This window comes from Rhipicephalus microplus, chromosome 3 (genome assembly GCF_043290135.1).
Source record: "Rhipicephalus microplus isolate Deutch F79 chromosome 3, USDA_Rmic, whole genome shotgun sequence".
Classification (NCBI taxonomy): domain Eukaryota; kingdom Metazoa; phylum Arthropoda; class Arachnida; order Ixodida; family Ixodidae; genus Rhipicephalus; species Rhipicephalus microplus.
The window spans coordinates 4,502,293-4,516,835 of record NC_134702.1 but is presented as its reverse complement, the minus strand read 5'-3'; the positions used below and the strand labels follow the sequence as shown (position 1 = coordinate 4,516,835).

General features: G+C 44.7%; 1 protein-coding gene across 1 annotated transcript in view; it reads right to left on the bottom strand.

Annotated features, from left to right (window-relative positions):
• Window positions 1-14,543, bottom strand: part of LOC119164034 (echinoderm microtubule-associated protein-like CG42247) — an 85,454-nt gene that overhangs the window by 25,435 nt on the left and 45,476 nt on the right. Inside the window, exons 3-4 of the mRNA XM_037416143.2 lie at window positions 1,711-1,767; window positions 606-924 (exon numbers count right to left, since the gene is read on the bottom strand). Coding sequence (XP_037272040.2) covers window positions 606-924; window positions 1,711-1,767 — 376 coding nt within the window. The remainder of the gene's footprint in view (window positions 1-605; window positions 925-1,710; window positions 1,768-14,543) is intronic.

The window sequence follows — 14,543 nt, the reverse complement described above, 5'->3', positions numbered from 1 at the left end:
GATCTTTCTTGTCTGAGTGTTTCCTCCTAATATGTTGTCTTCTTTCACATCTGAGAACTAGGGCTCATTTACAGATGCCGTGGTGTGATCGCAAAGTTTCAGAAGAAATGCATGGTTAATCAAACACGTTAGGTCACAAGAGATTTACTTTAAAATGTGGAGTTACCTTTAAAGTGAAATCCGATCAGAAAAAAAAATGTTCAAAGGTGGGCGTCGTGTTTACCAGCACAACACCAATGTGCGACATTATTTACTCTCTCGGGCCTTGAAGCTTGACTTTTTTCAGAGATGAATCTACTTACTCCAAAAGAACGTTAGTGTATAGACTACTTTACGGAGAGCCGCCATGATGGGCCATTAACCTTTGTGTTTTGCATCTTTAACAACTAAGCGAACAGTGTTAGTGTAGCTGGATGAAAACGGTTGGGTTGGTGCGTACGATGTTTCATGGCGGTTGACGTCGTGATATACAAAAACGTAGGCTTCACAGCCCAAGATTGTGGCGTCCACGTGTCTTGCAGAAGGCGTATATACTGACTGACTTCCGCAGACACAAAAGAATGCAGGGCTACTCCCGCAAGTGAGCGCCGACAGAAGAAGGATACATCCAGCATATTTCAGGCCTCCTCTCCAACCTCCGCGTTGGCGTCTTGTGGCTGGACGTGGACGAGGTCTCGGTCGACATGGGCGACGACCAGTTGGTGGACGTGCTGCCGCCACCGCTGGCTGCCTGCGAGCCCAGCTCCGCCTGCTCCATGTGCACGGGACTGGGCTTTCCCCGGGGCTCGCTCGCCGCCGTCGCCGTGTCGTCGGCCACCATCGCCGAATCCTCGGCGCTCGCCGCCGCCCACTCGCCGTTCGCTTCCGCGAGAAGCTCTGGGAACGGCGTGTCCGCGCGCCCTTCTTCCTGCTCCGGAAGTGAACCTGCAAGAGAACTTCCGCTAAAAAAAGTGCATCGCTAATTGGAATTTCGTTGAAGCGCACCGAACACAAACAGACAAAAGAGGCTGACAAGGACAGCGCGTACTCGCACAACTCAAGTTTATTATTAAGAAAAAGGTATTTAAAGCGGATACAAGGTTCTTCGCTCGTGTGCAACACAGTAGGGCACAAAAAAGGCACTCGCATTGTAAATAAAATTTTCGGTGATATTTGTCATTTATTAGATATCGCAAGCACTACGTATCAAGATACGCCTATTCTTTATCTTGTCGCACAATTGCGGCTTCCCTAACACGGTGTTATTCCGCTATCTCGCGTGTCCGCTGATGCTTATGTCGAAAACTATTTCGGTTTCTTTGAACACAGGCTAACATCCGCAGTTTTTGCAGTGATCTGCGAGATTAGTGTTGCTTGATGCCTTAGCAGATGCGTGGTGTTCTCTAAGGCGGTCATTGGTGCATCTTCCTTGTCAGCCTCTTCTTTCTGTGTGTTTTCGGTGCACTTCAACAAAATTCTTATTATGAACGTAACCAAGCTGGTCGAACTTGCCATCTTGCTGCATCACAATAATGTCCGGTTCTCGGTAAACCAATTTCAGGCACAAGGGTGCACTCACTTGGAACTCGCAAATCGACCTTAAATGAACGCCGCGTGTGCGCAGAGCAATGAAGAGTTCAGGTGCGCAGACAGAGGTTAAATGTCAGGAGAAGTTCGCGATAACAAAGCTACGTATCTACACAGAGCATGCAGCTATGCACACAATCGAACCTTTCTCTGAACTTGCGTCTTCTGGCTGACCATCTTCATCCTCCAATGGCGAGTCCCCTGCGCAAGTAGGCACAAAATGAGATAAGATACCCCTTCACAGTTTACCAACACAGGCCCATGCGGTTTTGTCCACCGATGTTGCTTAGTACCATTGGTGGGCAAGAAAAGTTCTGGGGCCTGTTGAGTGGCCCTTGAAGCTCACCATCACAGGTTACTTATGTGAACAGCAAATAAAAGTCGAATTTTCATGTTCGTATTTCGCGACGCAACTTCATCATTTGTATACGTCAGTCCGGCGTCACGAGTTTCAGAGTTTATTCGCGAATTTTCGTCACGTTCTTCCCACGAATTTTTTTTTTTTTTTTTGAAACCGGCTGTTGTAAAACCTTGCGTGCCTTAGAACGCAACACAAATTATTATTAGACCCAAGCAATTCCAGATGCCACATTATAACTAAGCGCCATCAAAACCTGTGACTTCACAGTGAGCCGGCATGCCGTATAATGTCAAGGCGGCGTCATGAATAGTATTATTGCGCACTTTCCCCAAACGTCTTCTTGCCGTAAGAGTTGCGCTTTCAGCGTTTGTGATTTAATTGCACGAATGAAAGCGTTTTCTCTCTTTGTATTTAGCAACCCTGCAATCATAAAGTTTCCTAGAGGGAAAACTGGCGCTGAAGCATGCGAATGTGTAACACAACAGCATCGCATGAGTCGAATCAGCATCGTTCAGGAAGAGCCCGGAAACACGTCAGGCTAGAACCGTTCTTCTCTGCGTTTCGCATTGCCCGGAATGAGCTGTTCTTTCTTAGCGTTTCACAGGAGCACGTATTATTAAGCACTGAGAACTTCTGCTTTGATGCCCAGTTTCTTGAAACGTAAAACGTAATAAACATAAAAGTTTGCTTTGCGACAGTTAGTCGATTCTTTTCACCGTTTGCTCGTATGCTGAAGGTGGAAAAAATTTTGTTTTGAAATTTAATACGCCCTAATCACCTCTGTCTGTGAAGCTTCTCATTTGGAGAATATTTATTGGCGCAGACACGATTGAAGCCAAGACTGGCACAGCACCGCTCAACACAAGCGTGGCATACACATTCATCGCCATCACCGAACAGCGCCCCGTCGTAAATGAGCATGGACGGTGGCTTTCCCTCTAGGTAGTATGTGTCCTATGTCTTTAATTGATCCATGAGAGCTGAAGAAAACAGGGAGGGACGGTGTTGGCTCTCCCTATGAAATAATGCCTTCTAGGATGAGCAACTAACCTAAACACAAAAGCAAACAGGCTTAACTTACATATACTTAGTAATGTAGATCCTCCGTGAAAACGGCCACAACTAAAGCATTTATTTCTACCAGAGTGTGGCCTTCGTCAAGAATGACGGTACATTCTGTTCGTGCTCACATTTATGGTATTTTGAGTAAAATATGAGAGGAAATAATGGCTAAGACACACAAAAAAAAGAAGAAAGAAAAATGAATAAAAAAGGAAAATATCGAGGACGTTACAGGGTTCACTGTTATGTGAGTGTTGTTGTGAGAATGTATTTTCATAGAAGTATTGCGTTCAGTGTAGTTAGGTGGCGGTCCCTTTATTGTAGACGGTGACTGCCTAAGGAAGGGCTCTCGTGTCGTGGAAAGTGTTTTTTTTTTTTTTTGACCGACCATCGCTAATCAAGCGTCGATGGCATAGGCGGCTGTGAGGGGACTGCCAGTTTTGGTTTGTCGAGTTTCTATGTGTAAGAAGGCGTCCCGAGCATCCAGGGAGGTGGCACTGAAAAAAAGGTTTCTTAAGGCTGTCTCACTTTGAAAGGGTACCAGGCAGTGTTGCCGAAATACGGGAATGGGCATTTCAAGTTAATACTATTTTGTTCTGAATATCCGCATTTGGGGGCTTTTTTGCTGTGCATGCGGTCGCTGTTCGACATGTCGTGCTTACAACCACTGATGGGTTAGTAGAATTGGTATATATATATGTGTGAGATCTAACCGACAGTAATGCCAAGGAATTTACAGGGGAAGTTATTAGAACCAATGGAATGTAAATAAGAAGAAAGAAAAGTGGATGAAAAAATAACCAGCCGTGAGCAGGAATCGAACCCTGCTCACGGCTGCTCACGGCTGGTTCCTGCTCCTGCTCCTGCTCACGGCTGGTTATTTTTTCATCCACTTTTCTTTGTTCTTATTTGACGCAAGAGACGTGATGGCTGTACGATGAACCATTTGTTTTTCTTCGTCTTCCTACTTCTCTACCATTCTACCACACCATTCTCGTGTGATTCGTCACACGCTTCCCCCCTCCCCCGAGAGAGACGTAGGTGCAGGGGCGGACGATATCGTTTAGATCTCCCGACATGAACGACGTCAGTCTGGCGACCGAGTGGAGCCACGCTGCAGTCGATCTCGTAGTTAACTGCCGAAATCTTGCGTATGATCGTATAGGATTCTTCCATGATTGCGCGGAGTTTGCCGTGGTTCGGGTGCCAGGGTGTTTCATATAGAACAAAGTCTCCCACTTGAAGCTCTAATGGAAGGAACTTCTTGTCATATATTGTCTGTTAGATCTCAATAATATTGTGTAAACACGAAAAATGAGCCCTTAAGTATACACTTGTTTCCCTTATATATATATATATATATATATATATATATATATATATATATATATATATATATATATATATATATATATATATATATATATATATATATATATATATATATATATATATAGTCTAGTAGATCCTCCGTGAGCGGTCACAACGTGGTTTATTTCGACGTTTTGGCCTAGAGTCTGGCCTTCATCAGGAATCATATATATATATATATATATATATATATATATATATATATATATATATATATATATATATATATATATATATATATATATATATATATATATATATTTATTTATTTATATGCCAGACCAACAAGGCCTCTCTTTGAAAGCAACATCTGCAAGTGAAAGTTCATCCTGTCAAACAATTCATTGTACGTCTTTCTTCAAAAGCACTCCCGCACTAAGCACTACGCATGCAAAAACAAGGTATTCTTGCCTCTTTCGCTCTCTCTCTTCTCCTCGTCTGATTCAGGACTGCCTGCACAAGCAAATGCGGCGTGACAATGTTAATCATTTTCCATTCGCTGTCATCAGTTCGAGTTGCGAAAAGAGGAAGTGGAGAGAATTTGCAGCGAAATGATGCGCATCGGTTCGACAGTTGCACCCAGTTATATTCCCGAAACAAATGCGCAAATACAGTGGTTCATTCATTCAGTGAAACTGCAGGCCAGTAATTAACTCACAAGAGGAACTGCGTGAGTTTGGAAAATTTAAAGTGATCGCCCATGCATGTCTGATTGATTGATTTTTGGGTTTAACGTCCTAAAACCACTATGAGAGACGCCGTAGTGGAGGGCTCCAGAAATTTCGACCACCTGGGGTTCTTTAACAAGCACTCAAATCTGAGCACATGGACCTACAACATTTCCACCTCCATCGAAAATGCTGCCGGCACAGCCGGAATTCGATCCCGTGACCTGCGGGTCAGCAGCCGAGTGCCTTAGCCACTAGACCACTGCGGCGGGGCATCCATGCATGTCTGTGACCGGTTCGTAACCACCTATAGTTGAATGACTCACTCAGCAGGTGGCGCTTGTGTGAGTGACATAAAAGTGGTCATGTAGGCTACCTATGACAGACAGATGGATGGACGGGCGGACGGACGGACGGGTGGACGGATGGATGGATGGATGGATGGATGGATGGATGGACGGACGGACGGACGGACGGACAGACGGACGGACGGACGGACAAACAGACAGACAGACAGACAGACAGACAGACAGACAGACAGACAGACAGACAGACAGACAGACAGACAGACAAACAGACAGACACATTCTTTATTGTGAGCTAAGAAAAGCATCCTCGCCCCACACCGTAAACATATAGCAGGCAATGCGAATTCAAAAAAGCAAAAATTGGCAGATGCCACGTTTAGTGGGAATCGATGACTTGCGAAATACGAGTCAGAAAGGTTGATATGTCACTTTGAAATCAGAACAACGTTACGAGGTGGAGGTAAATGATGCCGTACATGACTTCCGTGTCATGATTATCATTCGTTACTTTCGTCATATATTCACGTCACGTGATACCAAATTTAGTATATATGGAGCTAGCGAAACGACCGTGACCACACGCGTGTCAGGATTATCATGTTTGCACCATTCATACACTTTCGTCATCTATTGACCTCACGTAACACCAAACTTGGTATATGTGGAGCTAGCAACACGGCCGCGAGCGCATCATGAAGGGCCCAATATACTCCAATGTAGCGTTGACGCGTGCGCACGCTGGGCACAGCGACGCTACATTAGCAAAACGCAAGCACTCTATAGTCTGACGCCAGTCGCGAAAGGCGCGATCAGCGTCTGTCAGCGCGGCCCGATGGCAACCGACGCGAAATGCGACATGCTGCATTTCGCGCCGATTCGTTACCCAGACAACACTCCGTCTCCCTCTTATCGTGACGGAGGGACGCCGGATGTGCTGCAACGCGCATGCGTCGAAGTAACGCAGCGCGGCGCACGCCTGCAAGATGGCAGGACCAGTGCCTGGCATGGCAACGCTATAGCGTGACCCGACGAATTAAACGCCTGTGAGCACGCACACCGCGTCAGGTCGAAATGTATTGGCACCTTGACTGTGGCATGCAGTCATGTTCTCACATGATATGCATCTCATGATTACCATGTTTGCATGAGTCACATACCTTCGTCATTCATTAGCGCCATGTAATACCAAATTTGGCGTATGTGAAGCTAGCGAAAGGGCCACGAGCGCATCATCAGTGTGGCATGCAGTCATGTTGTTGCATGACACGTACGTCGTGATTATCATGTTTGCATGTGTCATTTACCTATGTCGTCCATTCACGTCCCGTAATGCCGAGTTTGGTGCAAGTGAAGCTAGCGAAACGGTCACGGGTGCATCATGAGCGTAGCATGTAGTGATGTTGTTTCATGACTGGCATCTCATGTTTATCATGTTTGCACCAGTATCATGCCTTCGTCATCCATTCACATCCCGTAATACCAAATGTGGTATAAGTGAAGTTAGCTAAACCGCCGCCAGCGCATCATGAGCGTGTCATGTAGTCATGTTGTTACAAGACACGCATCTCATGATTATCATGTTTGCACCAGTCACATACCTTCGTCATGCATTCACGTACTGTAATACCAAATTTGGTATATGTGACACTAGCAAAACGGCCTCGAGCGCATCATGAGCGTGGCATGTAGTCATGTTGTTAAATGACAGGCATGTAATGACTTTCATGTTAAGGTCTGTAGCTTGTGTTGGCCATGCAGTCATGTTATACCATACCAGCTTTTGAACATATGTGAATGGAACCACCGCAAGAGCTGCAGGACCATGACATGTAAATCATGACATTCACGACATACATGTCATGATTTTCATGTTATGCCTACTAAAATAGGTTCTTCATACAGTCATGTAATGCCATACCAAGTTTGGTATCGATACCAATATTGAAACGGCCAGGAGAGCTAAAAATCAGATAGATAGATAGATAGATAGATAGATAGATAGATAGATAGATAGATAGATAGATAGATAGATAGATAGATAGATAGATAGATAGATAGAGAGATAGATAGATAGATAGATAGATAGATATGCACACAGGCAGACATACAGACAGACAGACAGACAGACAGACAGACAGACAGACAGACAGACAGACAGACAGACAGACAGACAGACAGACAGACAGATAGATAGATAGATAGATAGATAGATAGATAGATAGATAGATAGATAGATAGATAGATAGATAGATAGATAGATAGATAGATAGATAGATATGCACACAGGCAGACATACAGACATACAGACATACAGACAGACAGACAGACAGACAGACAGACAGACAGACAGACAGACAGACAGATAGATAGATAGATAGATAGATAGATAGATAGATAGATAGATAGATAGATAGATAGATAGATAGATAGATAGATAGATAGATAGATAGATAGATAGATAGATAGATAGATAGATAGATACGCGCTAAGTCGCCGAAGTTCGCTGAGAAATGCTTCGCATTGTAAATGAATAAGGCAAAGGCAAGTGAAATTTTGAGGGGAAAAGATATGCAGGAGAAGCGGACTCCACCTTCAGTGGATCTGGGCAAAAAAAAAAAATAGCCTTACTTTGGTGTACAATCTCCAGTGACGTATCTTGTGATGCGCCGCTTAATGGGGCTGTCTTGGAGATCTTGTTTTCTTGTCGGTTGCGGTTGACAGACAGACAGACAGACAGACAGACAGACAGACAGACAGACAGATAGATAGATAGATAGATAGATAGATAGATAGATAGATAGATAGATAGATAGATAGATAGATAGATAGATAGATAGATAGATAGATAGATAGACAGACAGACAGACAGACAGACAGACAGATAGATAGATAGATAGATAGATAGATAGATAGATAGATAGATAGATAGATAGATAGATAGATAGATAGATAGATAGATAGATAGATAGATAGATAGATAGATAGATACGCGCTAAGTCGCCGAAGTTCGCTGAGAAATGCTTCGCATTGTAAATGAATAAGGCAAAGGCAAGTGAAATTTTGAGGGGAAAAGATATGCAGGAGAAGCGGACTCCACCTTCAGTGGATCTGGGCAAAAAAAAAAAAAAAATAGCCTTACTTTGGTGTACAATCTCCAGTGACGTATCTTGTGATGCGCCGCTTAATGGGGCTGTCTTGGAGATCTTGTTTTCCTGTCGGTTGCGGTTGACAGACAGACAGACAGACAGACAGACAGACAGACAGACAGACAGACAGACAGACAGACATACAGACAGACAGACAGACAGACAGACAGATAGATAGATAGATAGATAGATAGATAGATAGATAGATAGATAGATAGATAGATAGATAGATAGATAGATAGATAGATAGATAGATAGACAGACAGACAGACAGACAGACAGACAGACAGACAGACAGACAGACAGATAGATAGATAGATAGATAGATAGATAGATAGATAGATAGATAGATAGATAGATAGATAGATAGATAGATAGATAGATAGATAGATAGATAGATAGATAGATAGATAGATAGATAGATAGATAGATAGATACGCGCTAAGTCTCCGAAGTTCGCTGAGAAATGCTTCGCATTGTAAATGAATAAGGCAAAGGCAAGTGAAATTTTGAGGGGAAAAGATATGCAGGAGAAGCGGACTCCACCTTCAGTGGATCTGGGCAAAAAAAAAAAAAAATAGCCTTACTTTGGTGTACAATCTCCAGTGACGTATCTTGTGATGCGCCGCTTAATGGGGCTGTCTTGGAGATCTTGTTTTCCTGTCGGTTGCGGTTGACAGACAGACAGACAGACAGACAGACAGACAGACAGACAGACAGACAGACAGACAGACAGACAGACAGACAGACAGACAGACAGACAGACAGATAGATAGATAGATAGATAGATAGATAGATAGATAGATAGATAGATAGATAGATAGATAGATAGATAGATAGATAGATAGATAGATAGATAGATAGACAGACAGACAGACAGACAGACAGACAGACAGACAGACAGACGGACAGACGGACAGACGGACAGATAGATAGATAGATAGATAGATAGATAGATAGATAGATAGATAGATAGATAGATAGATAGATAGATAGATAGATAGATAGATAGATAGATAGATAGATAGATAGATAGACAGATAGATAGATAGACCTCTGAATGGGAATTCTTTGGCGTAGTACGGAACATCACTGGGTGCACCTGTTCTGCAAGCAGAGAGCACTAAGTACATTTGGATTTTGGTCTCCTTAGACAACAGGCCGTAACTAAAAGAGGTTGGTTACAGAAATGACGAGCACACCTTCATTTTGCTAGCTTGCTAGCTAGTTTTTAATTCTTTATTTTTACAAATATACTTGGAGTGTTTTTGAGGCCTAAAAGCTGCGGTTAGCTAGCTGCAGTCTGCCTCATTACAGCTATTTAAAACGTGTACGTGAATTGTATCTCTAATGGTTGAAAAGAACTGTGTTTAAAAATAAAGTAGAGAAAAAAAGGGAGGACTCTTGCTGCTGAGTAGCCCCTTCGAACAGCACGCCCTGAGAGTATTGGTGTGCATTGTTGAGGTGTTAACACCACCCGGAAACATTCATTCCGGGGGCTCCAAGCTCTTTCACGTTCTTTTGCACTGCAAGGTACACGCTCACATTCATGAATAATGCGCAGAACGCACCTGCTAACGCTCGCCCTGCAACTGAAACTCTAGCACAAAGCAGGGCTGCTATCCTTCAAGACGGAGCGCCCCGGTCTGTCTTGAAACGTAACAGTGAAACCAAAACAGAGTCGATGTTCAGATGTTCGTCATTTTGCAGACTTGTATCAACATATTGTTGGGGAATCCTGGGGCCAAATTTTCTTCTGGAGTGGCCCGTACATGGATTATGGAAATTGTCTTCTTTGAAATGGCAACATTTACAGAGACTGTTTGAAACCCTTTCTTCCCCTTTCCCGCTCCCCTTCAGATTTTATTTATCGAGAGCATAGCCCACTATCATGGTCATTCCCTTTCTCCCACTCAGAATACCGGGCCACCCTCCTAGGCTTTCCTGACCAAACGTACGCGTTTCAGCACGTGGCTTTCTGACATGGCGCGTGCCCTCTCCCTATGATAAGAGAGGGCACGTGGCTACGCGGAGCTGCGCCAACACCACCTGGAAAGAGGGTGTTCGCTGCGGGCGCACTCTCTCCACATGGGAGAGGGAGTGACGCTGCGTCAGAAAGCCACGTGCTGCCCCGTGGGCACCGCCATCTTGCTAGCGGGCGACTGTTTTCTGGCCCGGCAACCCGTCTGGCATGCGGGAAGCCCACTCTTTGCATAGAAGACAAGCGTGCGGCTGCTGTTTTATCGTTCGTTCTTAGTTTTTGCTCGGTGAGTTTCGACTGAAGTGATATGCAGGTTTTTTTTATATAAAATGTGTATATGAGACGTTCTGACAAGGTTGAAGTCGTTGAGGGACAATTTATTTATTATACAGCGCTGCGAACGAGTCCGCCTCGTCCACAGCACCGACATTCAGTATATTCACAGCACCGACTTTCTGCTCAAAGAATGCGCAGTATTTTTAGGTCTTTCGTTTCCAGAATGAGCAACAACACTTCGAGAGCATAGTGATTATTTTTCTTGAGCGGTAGTCATCCGCTTTTTTTTTTTTGGAAGATCGATTTTTTTACGCCACGCCATCGCATCGGCTGCAGCTCTTTTATGAAGCCGAGCATCGGAGTGTAGTGGTTCGCCTTTATTTCGTGGCACTGACGTTTTTTATAACTGCGCACTAACTGTTGTCTAAATTGTTTCTCAACTCTGAAGGAGTGATGGTATCTCACTCGCTAGTTTGTTTTTACGAGTGTGCGCTTGAATAGAACTCTTACATCAAAATACGCTGACGTGCCTGCACGTCCTCTTTCATCTTTTTTGGTGCAGTGCTTTCCCGTGCATATATAGGCAATACTGCTGTCACGCAATGTAGATAATCGATGTATACGATTGGGCCAGTTGTTGATTCATGTTTGAGGATTACTGTGTGGTTGAGAGCAAGGACGCCAAGTAACTTAGAAGAGTGGTAGCATGGGCTAGTTGGTATGGCATGACGGTAGTTATAGCGCGAGAACAAAACGACGACACAGAGACAATTAAGAAGAACACGAAGGACACGAGCGCTCGTGTCCTTCGTGTCCTTCTTGTCTCTGTGTCGTCGTTTTGTTCTCGCGCTGTAACTACCATCGCGCCAATTAAACTGGGACCTGCGCAGTCTAGTTCGAGCGCGCGGCTTGTACACTGACGCCGTCCGAAGCTGCTTTCTAGCGTTGGCTACAAGCTTTTGTTAATGCTTCAATTATAGAACAAGGACCCAGCCTGTGGTATGACTATGCTTGATAAAATTACGGCGTCGAGTTGGTCGCACGTTAAAGAACCCCAGGTGATATAGATTTCTGGAGCCCTTCACTACGACGTCTCTCATAATCATATGATGGTTTTGGGACGTTCAACCTTAAATATCAATTAATCAACATTACGGTGTCGGTCACTGCTCATTTCATGCAAAAAATGATGGTTGAAGCAACTAACTGGCCACTCCTATAAGTGACTCAGGCTGTTTTTCCGCCTCGATCGAGCCCAATCTGGATCGATCTTTCCGTTTCTCTTTTTTCTAGCTGTTGACTTATTTGCGCAAGCTGCGGAAATGAGTGAATTACCGCCGAAAAATTTAATGAAGATAGCTATTGATCGCGATCGTAAGTGTACCATGTATCACTGCACGGCAGACTACTCGGTGACCTACCCTTCGTTTCTTAGTTGGCGCAAGCTCTTGCTTCACTATTCGTCACCGTGGTACTTTGACCTGCGATAGGTAGAAATGTCACGTGGGGCTGTTTATCAGGGAAATAGTGTCATCGTCGCAATAGCTGTAGGCTGCGATCCTTCCGTTCATAGCCGAGCAAGTTGAGCATCGGTGTCGAAGTCGTTGCGGTTCGTTCGCCTGAGAATAAGTGCTCTGAACATAACCAAGTACCCGCGGAAGGTACAAAGTTTTTCCTGTTTAAGTTTGCAAGCCATAGAAGCCGCTGCTCCTCGTCAACAGGAAAACGATGCAACTTGAAGAGTCCACAGTCACAAAACCTCCGCGTCTGGTGATGCACATTGCATATTTCTTCCGACAGCAGTTTCCTTATTCTGTAGTTGTTACTGCACTCAGAAACAGCACAGTGGTTTCCTGATGACCAATTCTTGGTCATCACAAAAGTGAAGAAAAACAAAATGAAGAAAACGAAAAACGCAGCTTGGCCTAATGCGCGGTAATTCGCTAGATAACGCCACACATGCCAGCATCAACACACACTCCGAGCCGCAGCCCGCATGCCAGGGAGGAGGAATGAGTTGGTTGCCAGACTGGACCTTCTCGCCCGATGCAAAGGTCTATACGTGTGGTCTGGCCTGCATTTGTCACCACTTGGCCATGTTGGTTTGCTTTCTCACCCGTCGTGTTGGTTTGCTTTCTCGCACACTCACCCCTGAAGACGAAAGCCTCTTTGATCCACCCACCAAGCTTTCGGTGATTTGTGACATCATGATGGCACTGACGCGTGATTTCTCACCCATCGCGTGATTTTTCGCGTGACTCGAGTTGACGCTGGTCAATTTTCGCGTTTCATGAGGCATCCGAGCAGTATTAAGTTTACACGCCACGTCTCTACCATCTAGAGAAATAACCGGCCGTCCTGTCGAAGTCGATCAATAGCGGCGTATGCAAAAAAAAAAAAAGAATGTTCGCCCCTGTACAGGCCCTGTTCCATGTAGAGTAGAAACAAATCACCCGCATTGCCTTCATGTGGTGCCCTAATCTTCTTTTTCCCATCTTTGACCTTATTTCTGCATCTCGCTGAGAAGCAATCAACTAGAGCCAAAAAAGAGCGAAAAATCAATCCTCAACTTTCGTCATTAATCTCTTGGAAAGACTCCGCCGGGAACAAACATTGGCTTACGACAACTTGCATAGATTCTCAATACGAGTCACTTCCATTCGTCCTTCATGAACCAAGCGGTTTCGCTTCTCCTCGGCGGGCCCCATTCGTTTACGTACAAGTACACGCGTACGGTGCTTATCTTGGAGTCCCGAAATCCCCGCCGAGATAAGCGCCGCTCATTGGTGTTGAGTGACCGTGCCATTTTTCTATCGACTCGGAGTCCTAGTTGCAGCGTTCGTATAACGAGAGCACGCATTGTATGGATCCGTCCGAGTCGGGCTGCTGATAACGAGTGACAGATTGCCACCGGCTTTTCTCGGAAATTACCTTTATTCCCCAGCGTTCACTTCTCTTTTTTATTGTGTTAGAAATGAAATTATTGACATGGCGCCAGAGTTTGTAAAATCTATGTGGCCACAAAAGCGCAGCTGTCCACGTTCGTTCGAAGGCGCCTGCCGGAAAACGCAGAGATCTTTATTCCTGAATTCGTCACAGCCATTTTCACGTGGGTGGCGACGTCATAGTTCGTCACCTCAGCAACCCTTTTTCGTGGTTTTCTGATAAATGGCCACCGTATGAAAAACTTTTATGAGCCGTAAATAAGAGACAGAGGCCAACGCGCATAGACACAACAACAATAAATAAAGGTTAGATGTGACAGATGTCAAGTTCTGAAACGTTTTTGTTAAATCGACGCCCCTGTTTGTGCACAAAATGAAAACGTGATGCGTACCCAGGTGGTCGAAATTTCCGGAGCCCTCCACTAGGGCGTCTCTCATAAACATATGGTGGTTTTGGGACGTTAAACCCCACAAATCAATCAAAACGTGATGTGCACATGCTTAAAAATCTTCGGAGCACTGCACTCGAATTTTTTCAGTCGCCAGTTGGCCTCAGCTTGGTTTTAAAAGAACGCACAAAATTATGAGTAATAATCGTTGCAGTTTAACGTCCCAAAACCGTCATATGATTATGACAGACGCTGCAGTGGAGGGCTCCGGAAATTTCTATTACCGGGGGTTCGTTAACGTGCACCTAAATCTGAGCACACGGGCCGCAAGTATTTTCGCCTTCATTGAAAATGTGGCCCCCGCGGCCAACGCACAAAATTCCACCTGGCAGTGCACTATAGGCCCTCACGTGCAAGATGGAGTGGCCACAGTGATCGCTATCCAGAAAAACCAGCAGGGCAGCTTTACA